General features: G+C 44.1%; 1 protein-coding gene across 6 annotated transcripts in view; it reads left to right on the top strand.

Moving 5' to 3' along the window:
• Positions 1 to 24,622, top strand: part of PRMT8 (protein arginine methyltransferase 8) — a 98,133-nt gene that overhangs the window by 40,225 nt on the left and 33,286 nt on the right. For all 6 annotated transcript variants that reach the window (XM_053894626.1, XM_019464817.2, XM_019464821.2 and 3 more), the window contains 3 exons: positions 1,440 to 1,625; positions 15,213 to 15,368; positions 18,537 to 18,600. In XM_053894626.1, coding sequence (XP_053750601.1) covers positions 1,440 to 1,625; positions 15,213 to 15,368; positions 18,537 to 18,600 — 406 coding nt within the window. The remainder of the gene's footprint in view (positions 1 to 1,439; positions 1,626 to 15,212; positions 15,369 to 18,536; positions 18,601 to 24,622) is intronic.

The raw sequence follows: 24,622 nt of genomic DNA, 5'->3' as shown, positions 1-24,622 counted from the left end.
CAAAGCCAGGCAGTGAGGCCCCAGGATTTACCGTGACACCTGCCTCTCAATATCTATTTTTAATTTTACTAGAGGCAGGATTGGGATCCAGGAGTCCCAGAAGACCAACTACTGGATAGCACTCCTTCTCTATTTTTAATTTTTATTTATTTTTAAATTAAATAAAGTTATTTTATTTTTGAGAGAGACGGCAGCGGGGGGGGGGGGGGGAGGGGCAGAGAGAGGGAGACACAGAATCCCAAGAAGCTAACAGCTGCTAACAGCAAGGAGCCTGATATGGGGCTCCAACCCAAGACACTGTGAGATCATGACCTGAGCCGAAATCAAGAGTCGGACGTTCAACCGACTGAGCCACCCAGGTACCCCACTATTTTTTAAACTTCTGTCCTGCTTTGAAACCTTTGCTGTGCTGCTCACACACCTGGATTCCTACACTCCAGGGAGAGAAGGTTCTTCTCCTGGGATGACTACCCATCTGCAGTCAAGCTGAAATTTTGGGCCCCAAAGCTCCCTGAACTTCTTCTCTTTCTCCCCTTAGCCTATAGAGGAAGAGGGCCTGGCTGGTGATTGGCAGCTGCAATGGGGTATAGAGCCAGGCTGCATGGTGGAGCTGGGAACCCAGAAAGAACAGTGATTGGTTGTGTGCAGGCAAGAGGCCACCATCAGTGTGGGTATTCAAGCTCAGAGTAAACTTCTGCCAAAGTTCAGAATAAAGTTTACAGAAGCCAGGAGGGAAGACAAGAGGTGTGAGACCCCAGAACCTAAGATACCTGCCTCTGTTGGTGGGGAGGGAGGGCAAGTGCTGCCTGCTGGGGGAGAAGCCCAGAGACTCATCTAAGCATGCAGGTGGGACTCAGTTTAACAAACACCTATTATGTGCTAAGCCTTTTTATAAGCCCTTCACAAATACAACTATTTAATCCTCAGGATGATTCTAGGAGATGGGGATCATTTTATTCCCCTTTGAGAGATGGGGAAACCAAGCCACTGAAAGGTTAATAATTTTGCCTAAGATTGCATAGCTCAGAAGTGGCAGAGCTGGATTCAAGTTTCAGCAGACTGGCTCTGGAATCTACACTGCAGCCACCATGCTATGTGACGCTATACATCTTGCCCTTTAGTGAGTGTTCGCTATTCGCCTATTGTTGTCCTCATTTAGCAGATATGAAAACTAAGATCTGGGTCGGCTCAGGTCGCCTATTAAGAGATGGAATTAGGTTAAATGGACGTCTTTTTTTGGCTCCTCAGTAGCATGGCACCTCTCCATAAATCATGGCCCTCAGTGGGCCTTCCAGAAGGGTCCATTCGTCCCTTAGGAGTGGCTGCTGTGGCAGACTGGAACCCCTGGGCTCAGAGAGGGGAGGGAAGCAGAGGTGACATCTCAGAGGGCAAGAGCTGGTCTCCACTGCTGATGCCAGACCCTTTATTTTCCCCCTCAGGTGAGCAGTGCCCCCCCGCAGCCCCCTCAGCCCGTCGCCCCACCCAAGCCTGTGCAATGTGTCCATCATGTCTCCACGCAACCCAGCTGCCCAGGACGGGGCAAGATGTCCAAGCTGCTGAACCCAGAGGAGATGACCTCGAGAGATTATTACTTCGACTCCTACGCTCACTTTGGGATCCACGAGGTAAACCGTGAGGAGCTGGTGGCAGAACAGGGCAGCTCAGCCCTGCTGTTTCTTCATTGTCCTCTGAGGCAGCCTAATGTGTTCATCTGTCTACTGTCTTAAAGTGGGTTTTCCTAGTGGCTCAAGGCCCCTGGCCCTCCTTCCCTCCTGTGAGCCTCTCTGGGAGAGGGTCAGGGCCAGGCCCAGAGCAGGTGAGTAGCTGAAAGCATGTGTCTGTGTGTTTCTCAGCCAGAGAGCAAGGGGTGCTTAGTGTTTCTTTGTTTTATGGTCCAGCGCCTGTGTCTCTTCTTGACCCTAAGCTCAGGTGATCCAGGCGGACCGATGTCCTTGTTGTAAGTCCTGGCTCTGCAGGAGATGCTCTGCAGCTCGAGTCCTAGAGGCTGAGAGGACCTCCTGGAGGCCATGACATCAGTCTTTAGGCAGGCCTGAACATGAACCCTTAGGCCCTAGACCAATGAGCACCCCCAGGGGAAGAAATGCAGGAAGCTTCCTTGAAGACATGGCCCAGGTCTGTCACCCTGATTGATTCTCAGGAAATTCTTGTGTCTAAATGCTTGCCTTATACCACAGCAGGGAAGATTTATGTTAGCTGTAGAACAGAGCAGAGCTTCCTAACCAGAAACTTCCTGGCTGGGGTTGGGCCCCTGCCCCCATCACCTCCAGCATTTTCCTAAGCCAGTCAGGTTGCAGAGTGCTTACTCATTAACTGGGTGTTTATTCAGTGCCAGGCATTGTTCTAAGCACATTATATGTATCATTTCATTTAGTCCTCTTAAGAACCCTATGAAGAAAATATTTCTATTATCCCCTTACAGTATGAAGAAATAGTGAAAAAGGAATGAAGCCTTGCTTGCTTTGTAAATGCATTTTCAAATAAGTCTCAAAGTTTCTGTTTCAATCAGATGCTTCTGTAAGCCCTCCCTATATCAAAATGTCATTGCCAGACGAGTGTTTAAAAATAATAGCCAGCACTTTTTTCCTTTTTTTTTTTTTTGAGTGCTTACAACATGCTGGGTGTTGTTCTGAGATTTTACATTATTGGCTCATTTATTCCTCAGGTCAGCCCTATGAAGTTGGTATTATTATTTGCCCCCAAATTATTTGTAATTATTTGTTTTTTAATAAGCAAAATCTTTATTATTTAGTATTTACCCCTTTTGTTTATGTTTTAACATCATATATTCCTTTAAAAAAAAAGTACATTGTTCTATATGCCACCCAGCCATCTACTTATAGAAGTAATACAAGTTCATTATAATGAACTTGAGGAATACAAGAAGATTATTAGTCCCCAGTTTATACATGAGGATGTAAGACCTTAAGAATCCAGATCAACTTACATTCCTGACTTCCTTTGCTTACAAGGTCACAAGCTAATAAATGGGAGAGCTAGAAATGAAACCTTCACATTTGGGGCCCAGGGCCTTCATTCAGAACTTCCATGCCATACAGACTTTAAAACAGGTCTTTCGTTCTTCCTGGAAATTTTGATTTTTTTCCTGCTGGTTCCTTTGCAATTCCATGTGGAGATAGAGAGTGAAGGAAGTGTTCCTCAGTGAAACCTAGACTCAGGGACCTGGCCCATTCACCTGAGAGAGACTCAGGGTTTGGTCTCCCAGGAACTGCTGTCCACATAAAAGTGTTAGGCCTGGGGCCTGCAGGGGAGGAAGACTGGGTCCTGTGTGTGTTCTGGGAGTCCTGGCCCAGAAAGGCCTGGGCCAGCTGAGCCTGCCATTCTTGGTGGCTAAGATGTCATCTTTGGGCAGATAAGTGAGCTGCTGTACCTTCCCTGATCCTGTTCTCCATGCTGGTGGGGGTTGGGGTGAGGTGGTGCACTGAGCCCTGTCCTAGGCCTGTGAGAAGTTTGGGGAGGCAGAAAGGGGGCATCTTCAAGAGTTCACCCTGTCCCTAATTCATGTGACAAATTCTAACAGGCGTGTGGCTCTGGATACCTATTTCAAGGCAGATTCCTAGGAAGAGATGCTAGTTCCCCAAAATGCCTCCCCTTGGGCTTGCCTGGAACTCCCCCCCACCCCATGAGAAACCAGCTAATTATGACATGTACCTGGTGCCTGTCCTTCCCCATCTTCAGGAGCCATTCCTCCAATGGAGCCTCCTGTGACTGACTTCTGGGACACCTCCATCTGAATGGCTGCATTCTTGCTGGGCCACAACTTTGGCTCCTAGGATGTGCTCTCCTGTGCTATGATTAATCTCTGTAATTCCTTCAGGAATTGCTTCCCCTGCCTCTAACCCAGGGCTTGATGCACTGTCTGATTTTGCTAATCTGATCACTCAGGTGATGTCTGGTTAGCACATCAATGGGCATACCAGAAAGTATGATATCCAGCAGGAGAAGACACCAAGGGTCATCGAATAAATACTATACCAGCTTTCCTCAATTTCATGTATTGATAGAAAAACCTAGTACATGAAACATTGGTAGAAAATTAGTACATGAACATATATAAGCATTGTCCAGATTGAGTTAATAAACATGGAGTAAATGACCTTCAGGTCATATATAACATTTCTTTCCTTAGTAACCTGACCTGGAATAGTTTTAGCAACACTTTGCATCTGGAAGTACTTCTGATGCTTAGCTCAACTGACACTACTAGATTAAATCCCTCCTACTGCTGCCATAGGCCATCTCTAGATCTGGCTTCTGGGGAAATGCAGAGGTCTTCGGTGTCAGGGTGGCTACCTAGGCTTCCTTCAACCTTGAGGCTTCCCTCCACCCTATTTGGTCTCCAAGATCATCTGGTATAAAAAAAAAAGTAGGGGGGGCATGTGGACAGACTCTTAACATTGTTCTTTGCAGAGACAGGGCCTGCTTGTTTCTCATTATCAAGCACCAGGGATCTCCGTTCTGTGCCAGACAGCTCGCGGTGATGCCTTTGCCTCCTCAGTCTGGACAAGACCCATACCTCACCATCCGGAGCCGAGCTGGCCGTTTGGCAGTCTTCTCCCATCATTAACAAGATGCTCACAGGGGCGGGCAGCAGCACCGCCAGCTTGCTGATTAATAGTGATCAGTGAGTGTTTAGGAAACATGGTGTGGGATGGATTGGGTTTGATTAGTCTGTGAATACGAACAAGAGGTGTCAAGTTTGGGAGAGGGCACTGCTTGGGGCTGGAGAGCACAGCAAGAGGTGATTCTGGATATTTCTATACTTCCATTCCATGGCCCCATCCAGCGATGACTCTGTACTCAGCCTCCAGAAGGAAGACTGTGGCATTCTGTCACAGGGTGTCTCTGAGAGGAATGGAATCTTGAACAGGAGAGGAAGTGACAAATGTGTGCCTACTGAGGCTTCTGTTCAGACGGGAGGAGGCCAGGACCATGACCTCCCAAATCTCAGCTCTGAATTCCCAGCATCTTTGACAGTTGGTCCTGGGCTTGGTTTCTCAGCAGCCAGAAGACTCCCTGCCAGTGGGGCTGTGTTCCCAGCCCCCAGCTCTGGATGCCCATCCCACTCCTGGCCAGCTCTCTTCTTTTGACAATCTTGCTGCAGGTTCTTTTGAAATAGATTCTTCAGGGCCTCATTTCCCAGCAATTAGTCAATGTGCTGTCATGTGTTTAATAGGCAGGAAACTGGGAGACAAAGGCATCCACAGCTGGGGGCTGGGAATTGTTTTCAACAAAGAGTGACATGCTCTTGTCTGAAATGTCTGGAGACTTCTTTGGGCTATTCTCTCCTAGGGATGATTAAAGCAGGGGTGGAGAAAAGGGAGAGAGTTTCCCTTTTGATGGGTCAATCAGGGGAAGCCTTGCTAAGTCACAACTCGTCTCCCAGGACTTGTACCTTTGGACCTAACTCCTGTGGTCTGGAGCCTTAGAGGGAAGAAGGGGTCAAAGAAGTGATGGAAGGCATTGAATCAAAGGTGGGATGCTGGGAACCTCTTCTTTAGCAACAACAGAATCTGCCGAAGTACTGGACCAATCTAATTCCAGCAGGGCAAGCACTAAGGACTTCCAGCTATGGCCATGATGACAAACCTCCAAAAACTTTGCCATTATTTTGCTTCCAATCCTCAACTACTGCTCACCCTCAACTGTTTCCTTGCATGGATAAAAATGGTGACAGCTGTCACAAACAGCCAGAACTAACACTTTTGTAACACTTACTACATTTATTTAATCATCACAACAACCCAATGAAGTAGGTACTGTTATCATTCCACCTTCAGCAGGGGAAATTGAGACAGGCTAAATGATGCTCTGGGTTAGGGAGCTCAAAAGCATGGGAGCTATGAGTTGAAGAAATAGATGTGAATCAATTTCTAAGACTGATAAAAACAACAACGAACCAGCAACCCTCTGTATTGATTTTCCCAAGCAATAAAACCACATCTGGAACAGCTACTGCAATTGGAATCTCCAGCTGATGATGTTTATGATAATCTACAGTCACTCTCCAAGATCTGCCTCTGTCTTCTGCACAGGCAAACAGGTCACTTAATTGGGGATGTGGGTCTCCTGGAATTGGTGTCCTGAACTAATGGGTCTCATGGAATTAGTGTCAGTTCAGAGCCAGGGTCCAATGATCCTCCAAAATTTGTTTATTTTCCTTTCTCCAATGCAGTCACACTGTACTGTGGTAATGGCTGCAGATCCTCTTGGTGAAGACTTGAAGAAAGATTAACAATATCCATTTTTGGCAATGTAACAAGGGTTTTCTTCATGGAACGTGGCCTTTCCTTCATTCAAGGGGTTCTGGTTCTGTTAACTGGCTCAAGTCTGGGAATCAATTGAGGGGCATGACTCTAGATTTTGGCAATTCAAAACAGACCTCTGTTCACTGGACCTATAATTTTTCTGCTTACACAGATCAAGTAAGAATTCAGTATGCTTCCCATTTATTTATTTTCTAGAGACACTATGATCTCTTTTCTAGAGACCTATGGCCAACACCACATATCTCTGAAATCAGACTGTTATGAATACTGCTTTGGCTCCAACCCCTTTGCTGTAACCACACCCGCCTAGTATATGAAGTTAAGTGCTGTGGTTTGACCCGAGCCTCCCCAGAATCCCAGGTTGATATTATTCTTGTTGCATTTAGGGATTTAAGTTTGATGGTAGCAGTTCCCATTGTAATTTATGACCTATAGGAAAGAGAAATCACAGAGGTCTCTAAGGTTGCTGGACTCCCTTTGCAAACTTATTTTTCATAGCTGTGATGAAAGGTCTGTTCTTTGGCTTTGGTGAGTAGGCCTCACATGACAAATACAGTCTAACATTCCAATCTTCTAAGCCTTTGGATACCTTCCTCTTCAACATATCAACGAAGTTCAGCATTTCAAATTTCATTTAGAGAAGGGTAACCCTAGGTCCGTGTTTCAACTACCCAACTAAATCAACTGTTAGAGACATTCTAAGCCCCTCAAGCTAAAACAGTGAATACACAATTTCTGCTTAATGATCCTGTATTGATAAACTTGGCCCCATCCAACTTTATCCCTCCATGTTGATCCCACAGCCTTCATACACATCCCCATACATATTCCCCAGGATTCAATCTATATAAATGGGAAATATAATGTAGCTCTTTTGGTGTATATCATACCTCCTCATGAGTCACATTTTATACCTCACGCTTTGGGGTTTGCTTAGAGTTGAATCTTGTTATATGGTTAGCAGCAAAGAGGGCAGGGGTAGGTCCTGAGGAGAATCAGTAGTACCTTGCAAGCAACTACCTCAAGGTAGGCCAATATGGTTCTTCAGGGAAAGGAAAACTAAATCCCTCAGACAGGGTTGAAAGATACTTCTATTGGCAAAGAAGATTCTGTAATTTAGGAACTTCAGGCCCCGCTTTCATCATATGTTGTCTATGTGTTCCAATTCCAATTTTCAAGATCCTGTTCCTTCCCAACAGATGCCTCACTTTAACAAAAGAGGCCTTGCAAAGATGGGAATGCAATTTGTGTTGTAATCAGGTACTTGCAGGATTAGACTTTGGATTTAGGTTTTAGAAATCTTGGCTCTGGCAGGGGGCCTGGATGGCTCAGTTGGTTGAGCATCTGACTCTGATTCTCAGTTCAAATCTTGATCTCAGGGTCTTGAGTTTGAGCCCCATGTTGGGCTCCATGCTGGGCATGGAGCCTACTTAAAAAAAAAAAAAGAAGAAGAAATCTTGATCCTGAACCTACATGAAATGTTTTTGTTTGTGTGTTTGTTTTTCCCAGAGAGGTCATAGAACCTTTCAGGTGCTATACTCAGACCCTGAGCTGTGAATTTAAACCTCTGAGGTCATTTTCTTTCTCCCAGTTTTTTAGAACAGTTAGTAACAACCAACCAACTAACCCACACATTATACTTCTCATGTTAACTAAAATGTTCTAAGGAAGCAAATACTTGGTCAACCAGAATCTGGTTTCCATAGGTACTTTATTAGAGATATGTAAGTAAAATTTAAGTAACTCCTTTGCCATTTCATGTTATTGATGACAAGTGCCCTCCTTATCAATGGCAATAGGGTCATTAGTGCCTCTCTAACAGTTTCCAGAAAACTCAAAACCTATTCAGAGCACACATCCTTATATTCAGGAGATATTCTTGGTACCATATTCTGTATCAGTCAGAGTTCAACTATGGAAGTAGATCCAGTAGGAGATTATATATATATATATATATATATATATATATATATATATATATCTGTATACATATATGTATATATACGTATGGCTCATGTAATTGTGTAAGGCTATTGTCTCCATGTCTGATATGATGCTTGAGCTTGAAGTCCATAGGGCAGCTAGTCAGAAAGGAATATGAATGTAAAATAGGGGGAAATCAGGAGTAGCTAGAACCAATATTCACAAGCTTGAACCCTATGAGGACAGACCAAAAGACATGTCCATTCTATTGCCTTTGACTTCTGTGGTGGGCATATCCTACAGAGGCTGGGCATTTTATCATGAAGCTAAACACACACACCTGTCCCAGGAGACAAAGAAACTGAAGAAGGCCCAGCTTCTGCTTCATGCCAACAAAGCGAGTCAACACATCATCATTGACAAGTGTGCACTACAAAATGATTTCTGCCCCCTTCTACCTTCCAAATCTCATAAGAATCTTCTTTGGGACTCACTTTAGCTGGTGACATAGTAGAAAGAGAATTATGGAAATTCAGAGTAGCCTGGCCAAGGTGACACATTACAAAATTGTCATACACATGTCCACAGAGCATTAAAAGCATCAGGCAAAATCTATAGGACTAGAGGGAGAAAAATACAAATCCCTAACCATGGTTAAAGATTTTTCTAAACACTTCTCTCTTGATAATTGATAGAACAAATAACCACACACAAAATTAGTAAGATGTAGAAATCTGAACAATTCAATCAAATAACTTGACCTACTTGGCTTTTGTGGATCATTGCATTCTCAAGGTAAAGAATACACACTTCTTTTAAATACACATTGAAACATTCACTAAGATAGATCCTATGCCAGGCAATAAACAAATCTTAACACATTACAAAAGATTGAAATCATGTAGAGTATGTTATTTTGATCATAATGAAATTGGAAACCAAAAACAATAAATTATCTAGAAAATCTCTAAATATTTGGAAATTAAGCAGCACTGAAAATAGGACCAGAGAAGAAATAACAAGAGAAATTAAGAAATAATTAAACTGTGGGCTTAGTGGTTTAAGTGTCCAACTTCAGCTCAGGTTATGATCTCATGGTTCGTGAGTTCAAGCCCTGCATCGGGCTCTGTGCTGACAGCTCAGAACCTGGAGCCTGTTTCAGATTCTGTGTCTCCCTTTCCCTCTGCCTCTCCCCCTCTCATGCTCTGTCTCTTTCTCAAAAATAAATAAACCTTATAAAAAATTTAAAAAAGAAAATAATGAAACTGAATGATAATGAAAATACAATGCCATGGACTGAATGTGTCCCTCAGTATTCATATGTTGAAATCTTAATCCCCAGGATATTGGTATTAGGAGGTAGGGCCTTTGGGAGGTAAGTAGGTCATGAAAGCGAAAGTGGAGCCCTCATGAATGGGATTAGTGTCCCTATAAGAGGAGACACGACACAAGAGTCCCAATAAGTTAAAGAAGAAGGCAGAAGAGTAAGGTCAGAGTTAGAGAATGAGATATGATGACAATGGAGGCAGAGGTTACACTGATGCAGTTGCTGGCTCTGAAGGTGCAAGGAACCATGAACCAAGGAATGCAGATAGCTTCTAGAAGCTATGAAAGGCAAGGGGATGGATTCTTTCCTAGATCTTCCAGAAGGAACACAGCCCTGCCAGTACCTGACAAGTCCATGAGACCTGTATGAAACTTCTGACCTCCAGACTGTGTGATAACAAATCTGTGTTGTTTTAAATCACTAAGTTTTTGGTAATTTGTTACAGCAGCAATAGAAAACTAATACAGTCTCTTAAAAGTTCTGCTAAGGTTATTTTTTTGTTTGTCTGTTTTTTCCTCCATATTTAAATACTTATTTAATCTTTAAGTAATGTTTTAAATCCTGTGAGGTTATGGTCCAGCCTTATTGTCTTACAGATAGTTAGGCACTGCAGCATCATTTGTTAGATGATCTATCCTTCTCTCACCAAAATAAATTTACAAAGTATTCTTTGAAAAATACAAAGATATAGGAGGGCTTGCTTTTTCACTCTGCTCTCCACCATGTGAGGACACAAGGTAAAGATGGTCATCTGCAAACCATGAAGCAGGTCCTCACCAGACAATGGATCTGCTGCCTCCTTGACCTTGGACTTACTAGTCTCCAGAACTGTGAGAAATAAATGTTTGTTTTCTAAGCCACCCAGTCTATGGTATTTTGTTATAGCTAGAAACAGACACATGAAAATTTGTGGAATGTAATTAAAGCAAAACCTAGAGGGAAATTTATAACTTTAAATGCTTTCATTAGACAAAAATAAAGTGCAAAATCAATGGTCAAATCTTCCACTTTATGAAGCAGAGAAAACAAATAAAACCCAAGTAAGTTGAAAAAAAGCAAATAATAAAGATGAAAGCAGAAATCAGTGAGGTAGAAATAAAGCAATAGAGAAAATCAACAAAGCTAAAAGTTAGTTTTTGAGAAGACTAATTAAGTCAACAAGCTCTATTTAGACTAATCAAGAAAAAGATGAAATACAAATTATAATATAAATGAAGAAAAGGACATCATTATAGATCATATAGACATTCGACTGGTAATTTGAGAATATTATGACAATGTTATGCCCATAAATTTGATATCTTAGTTGAAATGGATACATTCATTAGAAAAACACTTTGTCAAAACTGATCTAAGAATGCATGGAAAACTAAAACTGTCCTGCATCTATTAAAAAATTGAATCTTCTGGGAAGCCTGGGTGGCTCAGTCAGTTAAGTGTCTGACTCTTGATTTTCGCTCAGGTCATGATCTTGCAGTTCATGTGATTGAGCCCCACATTGGACTACTCTGCACTGAGCTTGGAGCCTACTTGGGATTCTCTCTCTCTCTCTCTCTCTCTCTCTCTCTCTCTCTGTCTCTCCCCCTTTCTCCCTCTCTCTCTCCCTCTCTCTGTCCCTCCCCCACACATATGCTTGTGCTCTCTCTCTCTCTCTCTCAAAAATAAATAAACATTAAAAAAAATGGGATCTTCCTACAAAAATGGCTCTAGGCTCAGATGGTTTTACTAGTGAATTATATGTCAAATATTTAAAGAAGAAAAATACCAATCTCACACAAGCTTTTTCAGAAAATACGTGAGGAGAGGACACTTTCTAACTTGTGTCATAAGCTCAGTCAGCATTCCTGATTACCAGAGAAGGTAAGAGAAAATTACAGATTAACATGTCTCATAAATATAATAGAAAAATCTGCAACAGAATATTAGTGAATAAAACCTAGCAATATTTAAAAACGATAATACATTATGACAAGATGTTGGTTCAACATTTGAAGACAATCTATGGAGGTCAATGCATTATCTGAATGAAGGAGAAAGGTCACATATCATTTTAATAAATGTAGAAAAAGCACGTGACAAAATTCAGTGCCAATCATGATAAAAGCTCTTAGCAAATTATAAATAGAACTTCTTCATCTGAAAAAAGACACTCATAGAAAGCTGACAGCTGACATTATACTCAGTGGTGACATTTATATATTATTGGAACAAAGATGCTGGCCTTCTATTTTATTGAATGTTTTACTTCATGGCAGTCCTTGCCAGTGCAGTAAAATAAGTAAAAAAAAAAAAAAAAAAAAAATATATATATATATATATATATAGATAGATAGGAAAAAAAGTAAAATTGTCTTCATTCACAAGTGACAAGATTTTTTTACATGGGAAAACAAAGGAATCTATGGAAAATCACACTAGAATTAGTATATGAAGGGAGCAAGTCTGTAAAATGCAAGGTCATATGTAGAGTGACATAAAACAATCAGAAAATAAAATTTTAGAAAATCATATACAGTACCATAAAATAAAAATAGTTGAGAATAAATTTAATGAAAGAAATGCAAGACTTCTAAAGTCTGTAAAACATTGCAGAGAGAAATTAAAGAAGACCTAAATAAATGGAAGGCTGTATCAGTGTTCTTGGATTGTAAAACTCAATATTGCTAAGATATCAATTCTCTCCAAATTCATCTATAGATTCAATGCAATTCCAATCAACTCCAGGAGGCTGTTCTGTGTGAATTAATAAGCAGATTCTAAAATGTATATGGAAATGCATAAGATCTAAAAAAAAAAAAACAGAATAACCTTGTAAAATAACTAGGGCTCACACTACTTTATTTCTTTTTTTTTTAATTAAACATTTTTTTAAGGTTTATTTTTGAGAGAGAGAGACAGAGTGTGAGCGAGGGAGGGGCAGAGAGAGAGGGAGACACAGAATCCGAAGCAGGGTCCAGGTTCTGAGCTGTCAGCACAGAACCCAACATGGGACTCAAACTCATGAACCATGGGATCATGACCTGAGCTGAAGTAGGACACTTAACCGACTGAGCCACCAGGTGCCCCACTACTTAATTTCAAAGTTAATATTAAGTTACAGAAATTGAGTTAGTTTTGAAATGGCTTATTAATGGAACAGATTAGAGAATGCACCAATATATAGTTAATTAAACTTTGACAAAGTTGGCAAGGTAATTCGATGGTGGAAATGATAGTCTATTCTATAAATGGTGCTTTCACCATCTATGTTGTGTAAAAAATGAACTCACACCCCTAATTTACACCACATAAAAAATTAATTTGACATGAATCATAGACCTAAAGGTAAAAGCCATAACTATAAAACTTCTGGAGGAAAACATAGGAGAATATTTTTGTGACCTTGGGATAGACAAAGATTAGACAAGACACAAATAATTCTAATCATTAAAAATTTAAAAAACACCTAAAACCTTAAAAATGTTTTAAAAAATAAAGAGGAGCACCTGGGTGGGTTTGTGGGTTCGAGCCCCGCGTCAGGCTCTGTGCTGATAGCTCAGAGCCTGGAGCCTGTTTTGGATTTTGTGTCTCCCTCTCTCTCTGCCCCTCCCCTGTTCACGCTCTGTCTCTGTCTCTCTCAAAAATAAATAAACATTAAAAAAATAAAAACAAAGCAACCTAAAAAGTTGGCTGTTGTCAAAACTAAAAACTGCTTTTCAAAGACAACATTAAGAAAACAAAAAACCCATCACAGATTGGAAGAAGATATTAACAACATGTATATCTGAAAAAAGATTTGTTTCCAGAATTATATAAATTCCTACAATTCAATAAGGAAAAGACAAATAGCTCTAGAAAAAAAGTGGACAAAAGACTCAAATAGACACATCATAGAAGATCTATATGAATAGCCAATAAGCATATGAAAATTTACCTACATCAATAGGTATCAGGGAAATGCAATTAAAACTACAATGAGATACCAGTTCATATCTACAAGAATGAATAAAATTTCAAAAAGGGATAATACTAAGTTATTGGCATATAGAACAGCTCGAGTGCTCATACATTGTTGGTGGGATCATGAACCGGAGCAACTATTTTGGAAAGCTGTTTGGCACTTTCTTATGAAATTAAACACCTACTAGTAAGCCCACTTCTAGGTATTTACTGAAGGAAAATGAATATATATCCTCAAAAATACTTATACAAGAATGTTTGTATCAGCCTTATTTGCAACTGTCCAAATAGTCATCAACAAATGAATGGATGTCCGTATAATGGAATGCTAGTCAATAACAAGAACAAGAAAAAAGAAACAAACCTTGGATATGTGCACTAAAGTCAATGAATATCAAAAACCTTATGTTGAGCAAAGGAAGCCATACATACCATATGATTCAATTTATATGAAGGCAGAAGGAAGCTTTAGCGATAGAAGTTGGATGATTAGTCATCTGGATGGGGGTGGGGATTGACTGTCAAGGGGGATCAAGGACTTCCTAAGGGGAGGAAAATGTTCTATATCTTGATTATGGTAGCTGTCCCACAGGTGTATGTGAGTCAAAACTCTTACACCTAACCACGCATTTAAAATATGTGCTTTTTGGGGTGCCTGGGTGACTCAGTCGGTTAAGTGTCTGACTCTTGGTTTCAGCTCAGGTCATGAAGTCATGGTTAGTGAGTTCAAACCCTGTGTCAAGCTCCATGCTGCCAGTGCAGAGCCCGCTTGGGATTCTCTCTCTCTCCCTCTCTCTCTGCCCTTTCCATGCACTCTCCTCCCCCTCCTCCCAATAAATAAATAAACTTAAAAATAAAATAAAATAAAATAAAATAAAATAAAATAAAATAAAATAAAATAAAATATGTAGTATATGCAAGTTATACTAAAATTATACTATAATCCCAATATTACTGGTGATGAGTTAGTCAGAAGTGTTTGCTGATAGCTTGAACGGACAAAGATCCCGGCCTCACCACCATACACAGATGAATTATGTTCTCCTTAGGTTGGAGATAGTTGTAAAGGGTAACCTACTTTCTCTTTTACCACAAAATACTAGAATAATGGTAGATTAAGAAACACTTTCTATTCTTAAAAAAAATCAAACAAAGAAGTATGCACCTCCCACACACAAACCACAAAAACACGCAAAACACAAACCTCCTCCAATAACCTGTTCAATGACAATTTTCTCACTGTGGCAGAACATTCTGCTTCAGGTTTAACTTAAATCCCTCAAGTTGCATTGCACTAATTTCTACTTTTGTTCTTTGGTAAATGGAAGCTTTCCCAGGGCTGGCCAGGAATTTCTTCTCTTACAGTACAAAATTATCTTTCTTGGGTAGTGTTTTAAGGCTGGAGACGTTTGTAATTGTGCAGGTAGCCCCTGGTCCAGCTGCCTTACAATACTCTCCTGTGACTCAGCTTAATTATGTCTTTGAGATTTTCATTTTTAAAGATTTTATTTTTAAGTAATCTCTACACCCAAAATGGGGCTCAAACTCACAACCCTGAGACCAAGAGTCGCATGCTCCGCTGACTGAGCCAGGCAGGCACCCCCAGCATTGAGATTCCTGAAAAATTGGCAGGACAGTCTTGGGGTCGATGACCTTGGTGTACTCCCAGGTGCCTTGAATACATTGAAATTGCCTTTCCTTTCCTTCCATAACAGGAAATGCTGAAGGATGAGGTGCGGACACTCACCTACCGGAACTCCATGTATCACAACAAGCATGTGTTCAAGGACAAAGTGGTGCTGGATGTTGGGAGTGGTACCGGGATCCTTTCCATGTTTGCTGCCAAAGCAGGGGCCAAGAAGGTGTTTGGGGTGAGCATGCCACACCCTCTCTCCTGTTGGCTTCTGTAGAGATAGCCCTTGCCTCCCACCTTCTCCTGTCCTCCCTACAAGTACAAGCCCAGGTCCACCCCTTGTTGGGGCCACATCCTTGAAGAGGAGTAGAGAAAAATCAAGTGTGACTCTCAGGAGGTGTGGCAAGATCCCATGACTCCCTATCATCCAGGCATTGCTCCTGGCCCCTTGCCCTGACAAATGCTGACATTTACAGAGGATTTTTGACTTTCTGAAAATCATTCTGGTGTTATCATTACCTTAGAGAACTTAGTCCTAGCATCAGCTTGAAAAGCAGTGCAGTGTGATTATACACGTGAGCTTTGCCTTGAATCTCTGCCTTTACAGTCATGAGATGTGTGACCATGGACAATTCACTTCTGTACCTCAGTTTCCCCATCTATTAAATGGTCATAATAACAACACCTTGCTCATGGGGTGATTGTGAAGAAGAAGTTGAGTTTAATACATATGTAAAGTGCTTTAGAACAGGGCTTAGCATATGACCAACACTCAATATTTGATATTAATATAGTTAGGATAAGGCCCTAGCGGATAACAAGACAATCTCCTTTCTTTGTTCTTTGAAGGGCAAGTTGGTAGGTTTAAATTCTGCTCTGGCCACTGAGGTCTTCCAGATAGAAATGGAGGCTGACCCTCTGGAAGCTTCCCAGCCTTCCTCTGGCTGCCACCACACAGTTGCACACGGACTGATGACAGGGAGGCTGAGGGTCTGGACCTGGGAAGAAACTGTGAAAAAGAAGAGCTCTGCACAGCTGGCTGATGTGTGAAAAATGCAGTGGGTCCAAGGCTGGAATATGAAAATTAATCTTGGTCCAAATTAAAGACACGCTACAGTCAAACTCCCAGCACGTGCACAAGATAGCTGTTTGCAGAGGCCCGTGGGAGCTGAGCAGCTTTTAGTACGGCTTTGTTCTCTGTGCTTTTAGCTGGTTGTCCTGCAGCCTGTGCTGACAACTCCAGGCCCCCAGGTTGACCAGAGCCCTCCAAAACCCCTTGCCACCCACCCCTACTTGGCCTCAGAGGCCGGCCCCTGAGTCCCCCAGCAGGGACAGCATTCCCCCTCGGCACCTGACTTGGACAGTGCCTGGGCTGCAGAGGGTCTTCTAGAAACCCGGCACATCCTCAAGACATCTCTGCCACAGACCGAACTGGAAAAGCCATGATGTATTCAGCTGAGACACTTGTGATGAGGTGGGCCAATCCGGGTGCCTCAGGTCAAGTGCTGCCCTTCCCTACCTTCCAGCTTTCCTTCACTGGGCTGTCCTCACCAGGAAGGAGGCTTTCCAGAAAGGGACAGACTCCACTTCCTGTGATCACACAGCCTGGGGGTGGGACTTGATTCACCTAGCCATGCTACTGCTTTCCCTGCTAGCCCTGTCTCTGAGGCCTCGTCCTGGTCTGGGACACGGGTAGCCGAGGGCTGAGCAGGGAAAGGGTAGGGCTGCCCCTCACTGGCTTCCAAGTGGCCAGAGGCTCCAGCTAAGGAGCTGTCAGGAGACATCCACTCAGCGCTTTCCAGCTGTGGTGACTATCCCAACTGTCCCAGTCCGTCTGCCTCCTGATCTGTTGCTGTCACAGCCTTTATAAACAACTCCCACATGTAGCTGGACCTCTTTCCTGATGGCTCATTTCACAGTCTCTCCTGATCCAGGCTCCCCCTCTGCCCACTGCTCTTCTCCAGAGAGAGGGAGAGAAGGAGAGAGGGAGAAGGAGAGAGAAATAAGAGGGAGAGGGAGAGAGAGAAGGAGAGAAAGATGGAGAGGGGGCAGGAAAAGGGGGAGGGGGAGGGGGGAAGAGAGGGAGAGAGAAATAGGAGGGAGAGGGAAAGAGAGGAGAGAAAGAGGTAGGGGGGAGGAGGGAGAGAGAGAGAGAGAGAGAGAGAGAGAGAGAGAGAGAGAGAGAAGAACAGGGGAAAGGAAAGCAGGGGGCAGAAGACAGGAAAAGAGGAAGGAGGACTGTGAAGCTGCCAAGGTCCTGGGGCCTGGGGCCATCAGTGCTCTCAATTGTTTGCATGCTTTGGCTTATTTAATCCTCATGATGACCACATTAAACAGGGACTGTTTCCTCACTTATGAGGGAACTGAGGCATAGTTAGAGAGTGGCCAAGGCCTGATGTGAATCTAGGCCTCCTGCCTCCAGAACATGTGTTCTTCACCACGAAACCACGCAGCCTCTTGCAGATGGGTGCCAACATGGCAAGGAGGGGGAAAGAATTGGAGGAGAGAAACACAGTCCCACAGAAAGTGGGATCAAAGGCCACAGGACCTCTTAGTCCAGGAAAGGGCCCATCCTCTTGGGCTCTGAGCCTGGCCTAGCTCTATCTTCTCTGACAAAGCAACCCCTATCTGATCCTGCAGGTGCCTTCATCCATCCCCAAGGCTTTTATGGAAGCTGTGGGCCCGCCCCTCAGTCCTCCTATGCAAATACTCTCCCCTCTGGTTCCAGCATCCCCTGGCTGTCTCCTGACACATGCCCCAGGTGTGGACTCGATCTCCCGCTCTTCCCATAAGGTCCTGCTCTCAGCTGATGCTTGGCTAATTTTTCACATACCTTGGCCCTTTACTTAGGAGATTTGGGGAGACTGGAAATACTTGTAGATTAAAAGGAATTAACCATCTCAAAGGTGAACACTGCAGAAAGGGTAAGAATTGACTTGTGCATGACATGTGTGGCAGGACGGATCTCAAGACTGGTCCTGAGGCCCTGACGTGGCATTTTCCTGATGGTCCCTATCCTGGAATATGCCCAGTTCAGCAGGGAGATTGGGAGGGAGTGGGTAGAGTACAGCAGCTAAGCAACCTCATCCCATTCTCCTCTGGCTAGGAGGAGACCTGCCAGGTCTTACTGAATCTCTCAAGTTGGACACCAGGTCTTCCATTGTGGAGCAGCGGATTGAAGTCAGCCTCCTTACAGCAAAGGCAGCCAAATTCAATGCAAGAGCCACTGGCCTGCAAATTGGGAGGGATGCACTGTAGTTTTCAGTCTGCTGTATGAAAAAATAGCTGTATGACTGTGGGAGGGTCACTGTACCCATCTAGGCTCAGCTTATTTGTCTGTTAAATAGGAGCTAGACAGGCTGTGATCTTTTTTACACCTTTCTCCTTTGTTCTGTGCCCTTTCTAGATTGAATGTTCCAGTATTTCTGACTACTCAGAGAAGATCATTAAGGCCAACCACTTGGACAACAGTAAGATATACCTCTGTGTGTTTTCCCATGGACAGAGGGAGTGAGGGGGTTTAACACTTTCTTGTTTGGGTGGTATAGACTGATGTAAGAGGGAAAAGTACAGAGCACTTGGCCTTGGGAAGGTGGAGCCTGGTGGAGGCTCTATTAGCAGGACTGTACCCACAGGATTCTGAGGTTCCCAATCCCAGCCATGTCAGCCAAGGGCACGTTATTCCCAGCGCAGCTTTCATGGCTTAGCTGCCATGCCTTCTGCTTGGCCCCAGCTGTAGGCATTCTATTGAGTTTTGCAAAATGGCAGCTATTCCTCCTCTTCTTTGCTCTCCACAACCCCATCCCTACCTCTCCCTTTCAGCAAACCAGTGGCATCCTAGCAGACCCAGGCTCTGCCTTTGGAGAAATGTGGTCCCCTACTGCCCATGGGCTGTCTTGCTGATAGTGCTGTCTTGGCAATTAGGCTGCCTTTGGGAGTGGGACCTTCTCCAAGCTGGTGTCTGATTATAAATAGAGGTGCCTTCCCTTCCCTTCCTCCCTTCACTCCTTACCCATGCATTGCAACCTTTCCCAGGCCCCTCCTCCTGGAAAACTATTTTGAACACACTCACACCCACAAGTGTCCCCAATCCAAAGAACTCCTTGCATCTTTTATTAGTCAACTGGATGAGATTTAGCCTCTAGGCCCTGTGCTGAGCTGGGCCATACATAGGGTTTGTAAACTAGGAAAACAAGGTTGACTTTTTTTCCCTAAGGATGATAGAGGCATTTTGGAGACTATTATGCAAAGAAAAGTATTTCCTATGGGGTATGGATTAGAATGTGTTGTCGGCATCAAGAGTGTAAGCAGAGACACATTAGGAGGCTGTTTCAGTGCTCAGGGGACATGCTATGGCATGGACCAGGGTGGTGGCAGTGGAGGTGGAGAAAAGTGACCACTTTGGGCTAGAGGTAAGGGGGTCTACTGATGAGATGCATGTGGAAATGATAAAAAAGATATGAGCAAGAGCTATTTTGTTGCCTTGAGTAACTGGGTGGATGGTGGAAGACAGAAAGTAGAGAACTTCTGGGGATGACGGGAGGGAGAAAGAAATCAAGAGTTCTCTTTTGCACATGTCAGGTTTGAGATGGACATCCAGTGGACTTGTTAAGCAAGAGTAAATTTATGAGTTTATGTTTCAGGGAGATCCAGCACATGGGATTTGGGAGTCTTCAGCATATGGATGTTATTTGAAGCCACAGGATGATGTCACTTAGGCTTAAAGTATAGCTGGAGGAAGAAATGGACCAAAGATAGGGCTCTGGGGCATTTCAATGTTTGGAAGTCAGTCAGAGGAGAAAGGGCCAGTAAAAGGCAGAGAAGATACACCCAGTGAGGCTGATGGACATTCAAGAGAGAGAGATGCACCATGAAGCCAAGGGAAGGAGGAAGGGGCGACTATAGGGAATGCTCAGAGATCAAATAAGGGAAGAACAGAGAAGTGACTATTGCATTTGGCCACATGGAGGCCATAGGTGTTCTAAACAAGAGCAGACTCAATGCTAGGGTGGGGACTGAAGTTCAGTTAGAGTAGGATAAATTGTGGAGAGAGGGCTATAAATAAGTCTTCTTGCTGTGCCGGGGAACAGGAGAATGGAACTGTAGCTACAGGTGAGTGTGGGGCCAAGGCAGGGAGTTGTTTTTAAGGGCAGGAGATATGAAAACATGTGTGTCTGATTCAGTTGTCCAGTAGACAGGCACATACAGGAAAAAGAAAAGTCAGTCATGAGGCCCTTGGGTCCAGAACACAGGTATAGGGGTTGGTCTTTCCCTTGGAGTAGGGACAGTTTAACCACAGAAACAGATGGAGACTGAGGAGTATGGCTCCAGATAGAGTTGGGCTGCTGGTGGAAAGCCCCCAGTTTGTTGCTTCCATTTTCTTTTCAAAGAATGAGACAGTGATTGGCAGAGAAGAGGGGGATGAGAAAAGATGTGGAAAATGATGGAATGGTCTTTCAGAAGGAGGGAGGGAGGCAAATATGCTGGACTGGTGGGGATTGCTGGAGATGAGTCAGCATAGATATGCAATAAGCTCAGTCCTTGTGTGAGTTTCTCCTTACCACGCTCACCAGCTTGGGTGTGAGGAGGGCCACCTGGGTGGGGGCTTTGATAGTGGGTGGGGGCACACAAGTTCGTTTCAATAATGGATCATGGAATTTAAGCTGGGTAAGGCAGGAAGTGAAGAAGGGATGGGGGGTGGTAGGTGAGTGACAATGAAAAAGGTTAGCGGTATTGGGGAGGCCATGAGCAGAGGTCCAGAGGCCTTTTTCCAGCTTGAGTAGAGGACATGTTGCCCTGACCTCTGACTTTGGTGTCCAGTCTCTCCTGGTTCACTTTGGGCAGCCAGCTATCCTGCACACTCCTCAGAACAGTCCCTGACATGGGCAGAAGGGAAAGAGAGGTGAGCTCTCTACTTGCCTACTAAAGACAGGAAAAGAAAACTGGCCAATTCCTTCTCTGCAAGGGTGCAATAGCCTGACATCCGTGTGTTTTCATCTGACATCCCTTTCTCCAACTCTGTGACAAAGGGCAAGAGGTTCCCCCCATTTAACAGATGGGGAAACTGAGGTAGGAGAGGTAGGGCAGAAATTTGGTCTTGGTTCTTGCTCCTGTACTCTCTCCTAAAGTGTGTTTACATTGATGTGGAATCCCCAGGAGTGGCTGCCAATCCTGAAAATGAAAATTAAAACCTGTTAGGAGAAGAGGGTGGGGACAAATTGATGTCTGATCAGACACCCTCCCAGTACCACCCCTGGTCTCCAAGGGGCCTTCAAAGGACATTTAGACCATTCCCTGCCTCTGTACATGTTCAGTTGCGCAGTGACGCCTGACCTTGGAGGGACGGTCTGCCTTCCCCGTCCCCCTGACTCTTCATCTGTCTCTTGCTACCAATTCTCTTGGGATCTGGAACTATAGCCCCCGAAGCTTGCAAAGGGCAGCTGCTTGCAGCCATTGGTAGCAGCGTGTAGAGTGGACCTGAGTGAGAGTGGGGGAGAATAGTCCCTGTGAGGAGTGCCTGACTTTGGGAGAAGGGCGGTTTGGGTCTGAAAGTATGCTAGGAAAAAGAAGCCAATAACCCCTCATCATGCCCTCTAATTCACACCTCGAGAGCTTTCCCTCTCTGCCTCTCTTCTGCTTCAGTTTCTTGTAATTTTTTTTAATGTTTGTTTATTTTTGAGAGAGACAGAGACAGAGTGTGAGCGGGGGAGGAGCAGAGAAAGAGGGAGACACAGAATCTGAAGCAGGGTCCAGGCTCTGAGCTGTCAGCACAGAGCTCGACACGGGGCTTGAACCCACGAATGGTGAGATCATGACCTGAGCCAAAGTGGGACACTTAACTGACTAAGCCACCCAGGCACCCTCTGTAATTTGGTTTATTTCCCTTCCTATCTTTATCACTTCTTTCCTTTAACCTTCAAAACATTCCAATATATAGATAAGGTACAACTTTTTTTTTTCCTGAACACTTTGAGAGCAAGTTGTTGACATGATGCCCCATCAGCCCCAAATACATGCATATGCGTGTCATACAAACAGGGACATTTCCCTGCATAGCCACACTGTGACCATCAAAATCAGGAGACTAACGTTCTTCCATGATCATTAGCTAGCGCTCAGATCCCGCTTATGTCTGCCACTTGTTGAAATAACATCCCTTAGAGTAAAAGGAATCACCTTCTTAAAAAATTTTTTTAATGTTTATTTTTGTGAGAGAGAAAGAGAGAGAGAGAGGAAGAGAGAGAGAGAAAGAAAGTGAACAGGGGAGGGACAGAGAGAGGGAGACGCAGAATTTGAAGCAGGCTCCAGGCTCCAAGCTGTCAGCACAGAGTCTGACGCGGGGCTCGAACTCGTGAACCGTGAGATCATGTCTTGAGCTGAAGTCAGACACTCAACTAACTGAGCCACCCAGAGGCTCCTAAAAGGACTCAGTTTCAAACCACATGTTGCATTTAGTTGCCACATCTCTGGTTTCCTTCAGGCTGGAGTGGCCAGATGCTCCTCAACTCTTGTTGCCTTGACGCTTGACAACTGCAGGCCAGAGTTCTGTAGAATGTCTCTCAGTTGGGGGCATGTGATGCTTCTGCAAGATTGGGTTCAGATCGTGCCTCCTGGCAGGAGTTCGCGGAGATGCTGTGTCCTTTTTCCTGCATGCTCTTGGGGACATGCAGTTTTGATTTGTCCTGTTACCGACAGCATTTGCTTTGATCACTGCTTCTGGTGATGTCTGCCAGGCTTCTCCATGGTCAAGTTGCTCTTTCTCCCTTTGTAATTAGTAAGATTTTCTGGGGGAAGTGGTTTGAAACCATGTAAATATTTCATTCCTCATCATTAATTTCCTATTTTATTCAATAGGTTACATCTATTATTAAAGGTACTTATTTTGATACACGAATTGTTCCTAATTTGGTCATGGGAGCACCTTTAAGCTGGCTTCTGTGTCCTTTTGACATTCCTTCTTCATTTTTTGTGGGCTTTCTTACTTTCTGGCACTAACGTTCCAGGCTCATCTTGTGCTTTCCACGGCTTTGTTTTAGAATCAGCTGTTTCTCCAAGGAGTCATGAGTCCATTTACTGGACAATGGCATTTAGAAACTAGAATCTGGGGCTAAATGTGTTCATTGATTTTAGGGTGTTGAGGCCCTCAGGCTGCTTCAGTAGAAAGAACTAGAGAATGTGTGTGTGTGTGTGTGTGTGTGTGTGTGTGTGTGTTTACATACACATTTACATAACGTGTACTTCTGAATCTATCTATACATACTGTCAAGTGTAAGTCCACGTGCTACCCCACCTCCTGCTCTAACCAGCACTGCAGGGTCCTCTAACTTTCTCTCTTCCCATGTTTACAATTCATTTCTCTGACAGTGAAAAACCTGGCTCCTACTATTCTTCTTTTTTTTTAAGGTTTATGTATTTTTGAGATAGAGATAGAGATAGAGAGCAAGCATGCAAGCAGGGGAGGTGCAGAGAGAGAGGAACAGAGGATCCAAAGTGGGCTTGGAGTTGACAGGCTGACAGAAGCCAGCCTGATGCGGGGCTCAAACTCATGAACCACGAGATCATGACCTGAGCCAAAGTCGGCTGCCCAACCTACTGAGCCACCCAGGCTGCCCTGGCTCCCAGTATTCTTATTATGTTTACTTATTGAAACCATCCCCCCTGATGTACACCATCTCCCATTGTCACCACCTCCTGCCCTATGCAGACGTGTCTGTCACCCCGTGTTGTGCTCTGACACTGGCATGGGTACTCTCCTCTCCCTGCTTAGACTCCAGCTTGCAGAGCCAGGCTGCTTCCCATGCAGCAGCCCTCTCGGCCCCTTGGACTTTACTCTCCCATCCCAGGCCACCTCTTCATGCCCTGCTTACCACACTGCCCCCACACTGCTCAAGCTTCAACACCCCATGCTGGACTGTTGTGGCAGGTACACACACCCCCTTTCTGGGCTGCCTAGACATCTAGTTTGCTTAGCCGCATTCTTAGCATGCAATCATCCCAGGCGCTGTACTTTGATGGCTCACACTTGATTCTCTACTAGTGAGCAAAGGCCCAAGAGGGACAAACCCTTATCCCCAAGTAAATAGCCAACCCCATGCCTCATTCTTACCCCTCACATACAGTGTACCGAGGAGGAGGGAACACCAGGCCCAGGGGCCTTTACAAGGCAAAGTTGTTTCCACTTCTTCCTTCCTGGGCTTAGCAACAGGTGGGTGGAGCCGGTGAGACCGCCCAGGGCCCTGTCTGCTGCACCCGCTCGCTCAGCCTTGGCATGTGTACTGGAAAGAGGACAGCTTGACTGTACAAATGCTTCCATGGAAATGCTTTTGAAATGTTGCAACAGCCAATTGTGTGGGGCTTAGGAGCGTAGGTGTACAGACATAAATAACAACACAGGACATAAAATACCTGCTACCCAGAATCAATCAATCTCTCTCCCCCTCCACCTCCATACAGCTCCTGGGGCTGGATTTATTCACGTGTATACACACACCT

This window comes from Panthera pardus, unplaced genomic scaffold (genome assembly GCF_024362965.1).
Source record: "Panthera pardus isolate Hobbes unplaced genomic scaffold, ASM2436296v1 HiC_scaffold_6, whole genome shotgun sequence".
NCBI classification, from domain to species: Eukaryota; Metazoa; Chordata; class Mammalia; order Carnivora; family Felidae; genus Panthera; species Panthera pardus.
The sequence above is the reverse complement of the archived record's forward strand: the minus strand, read 5'-3'. Positions and strand labels throughout refer to the sequence as shown.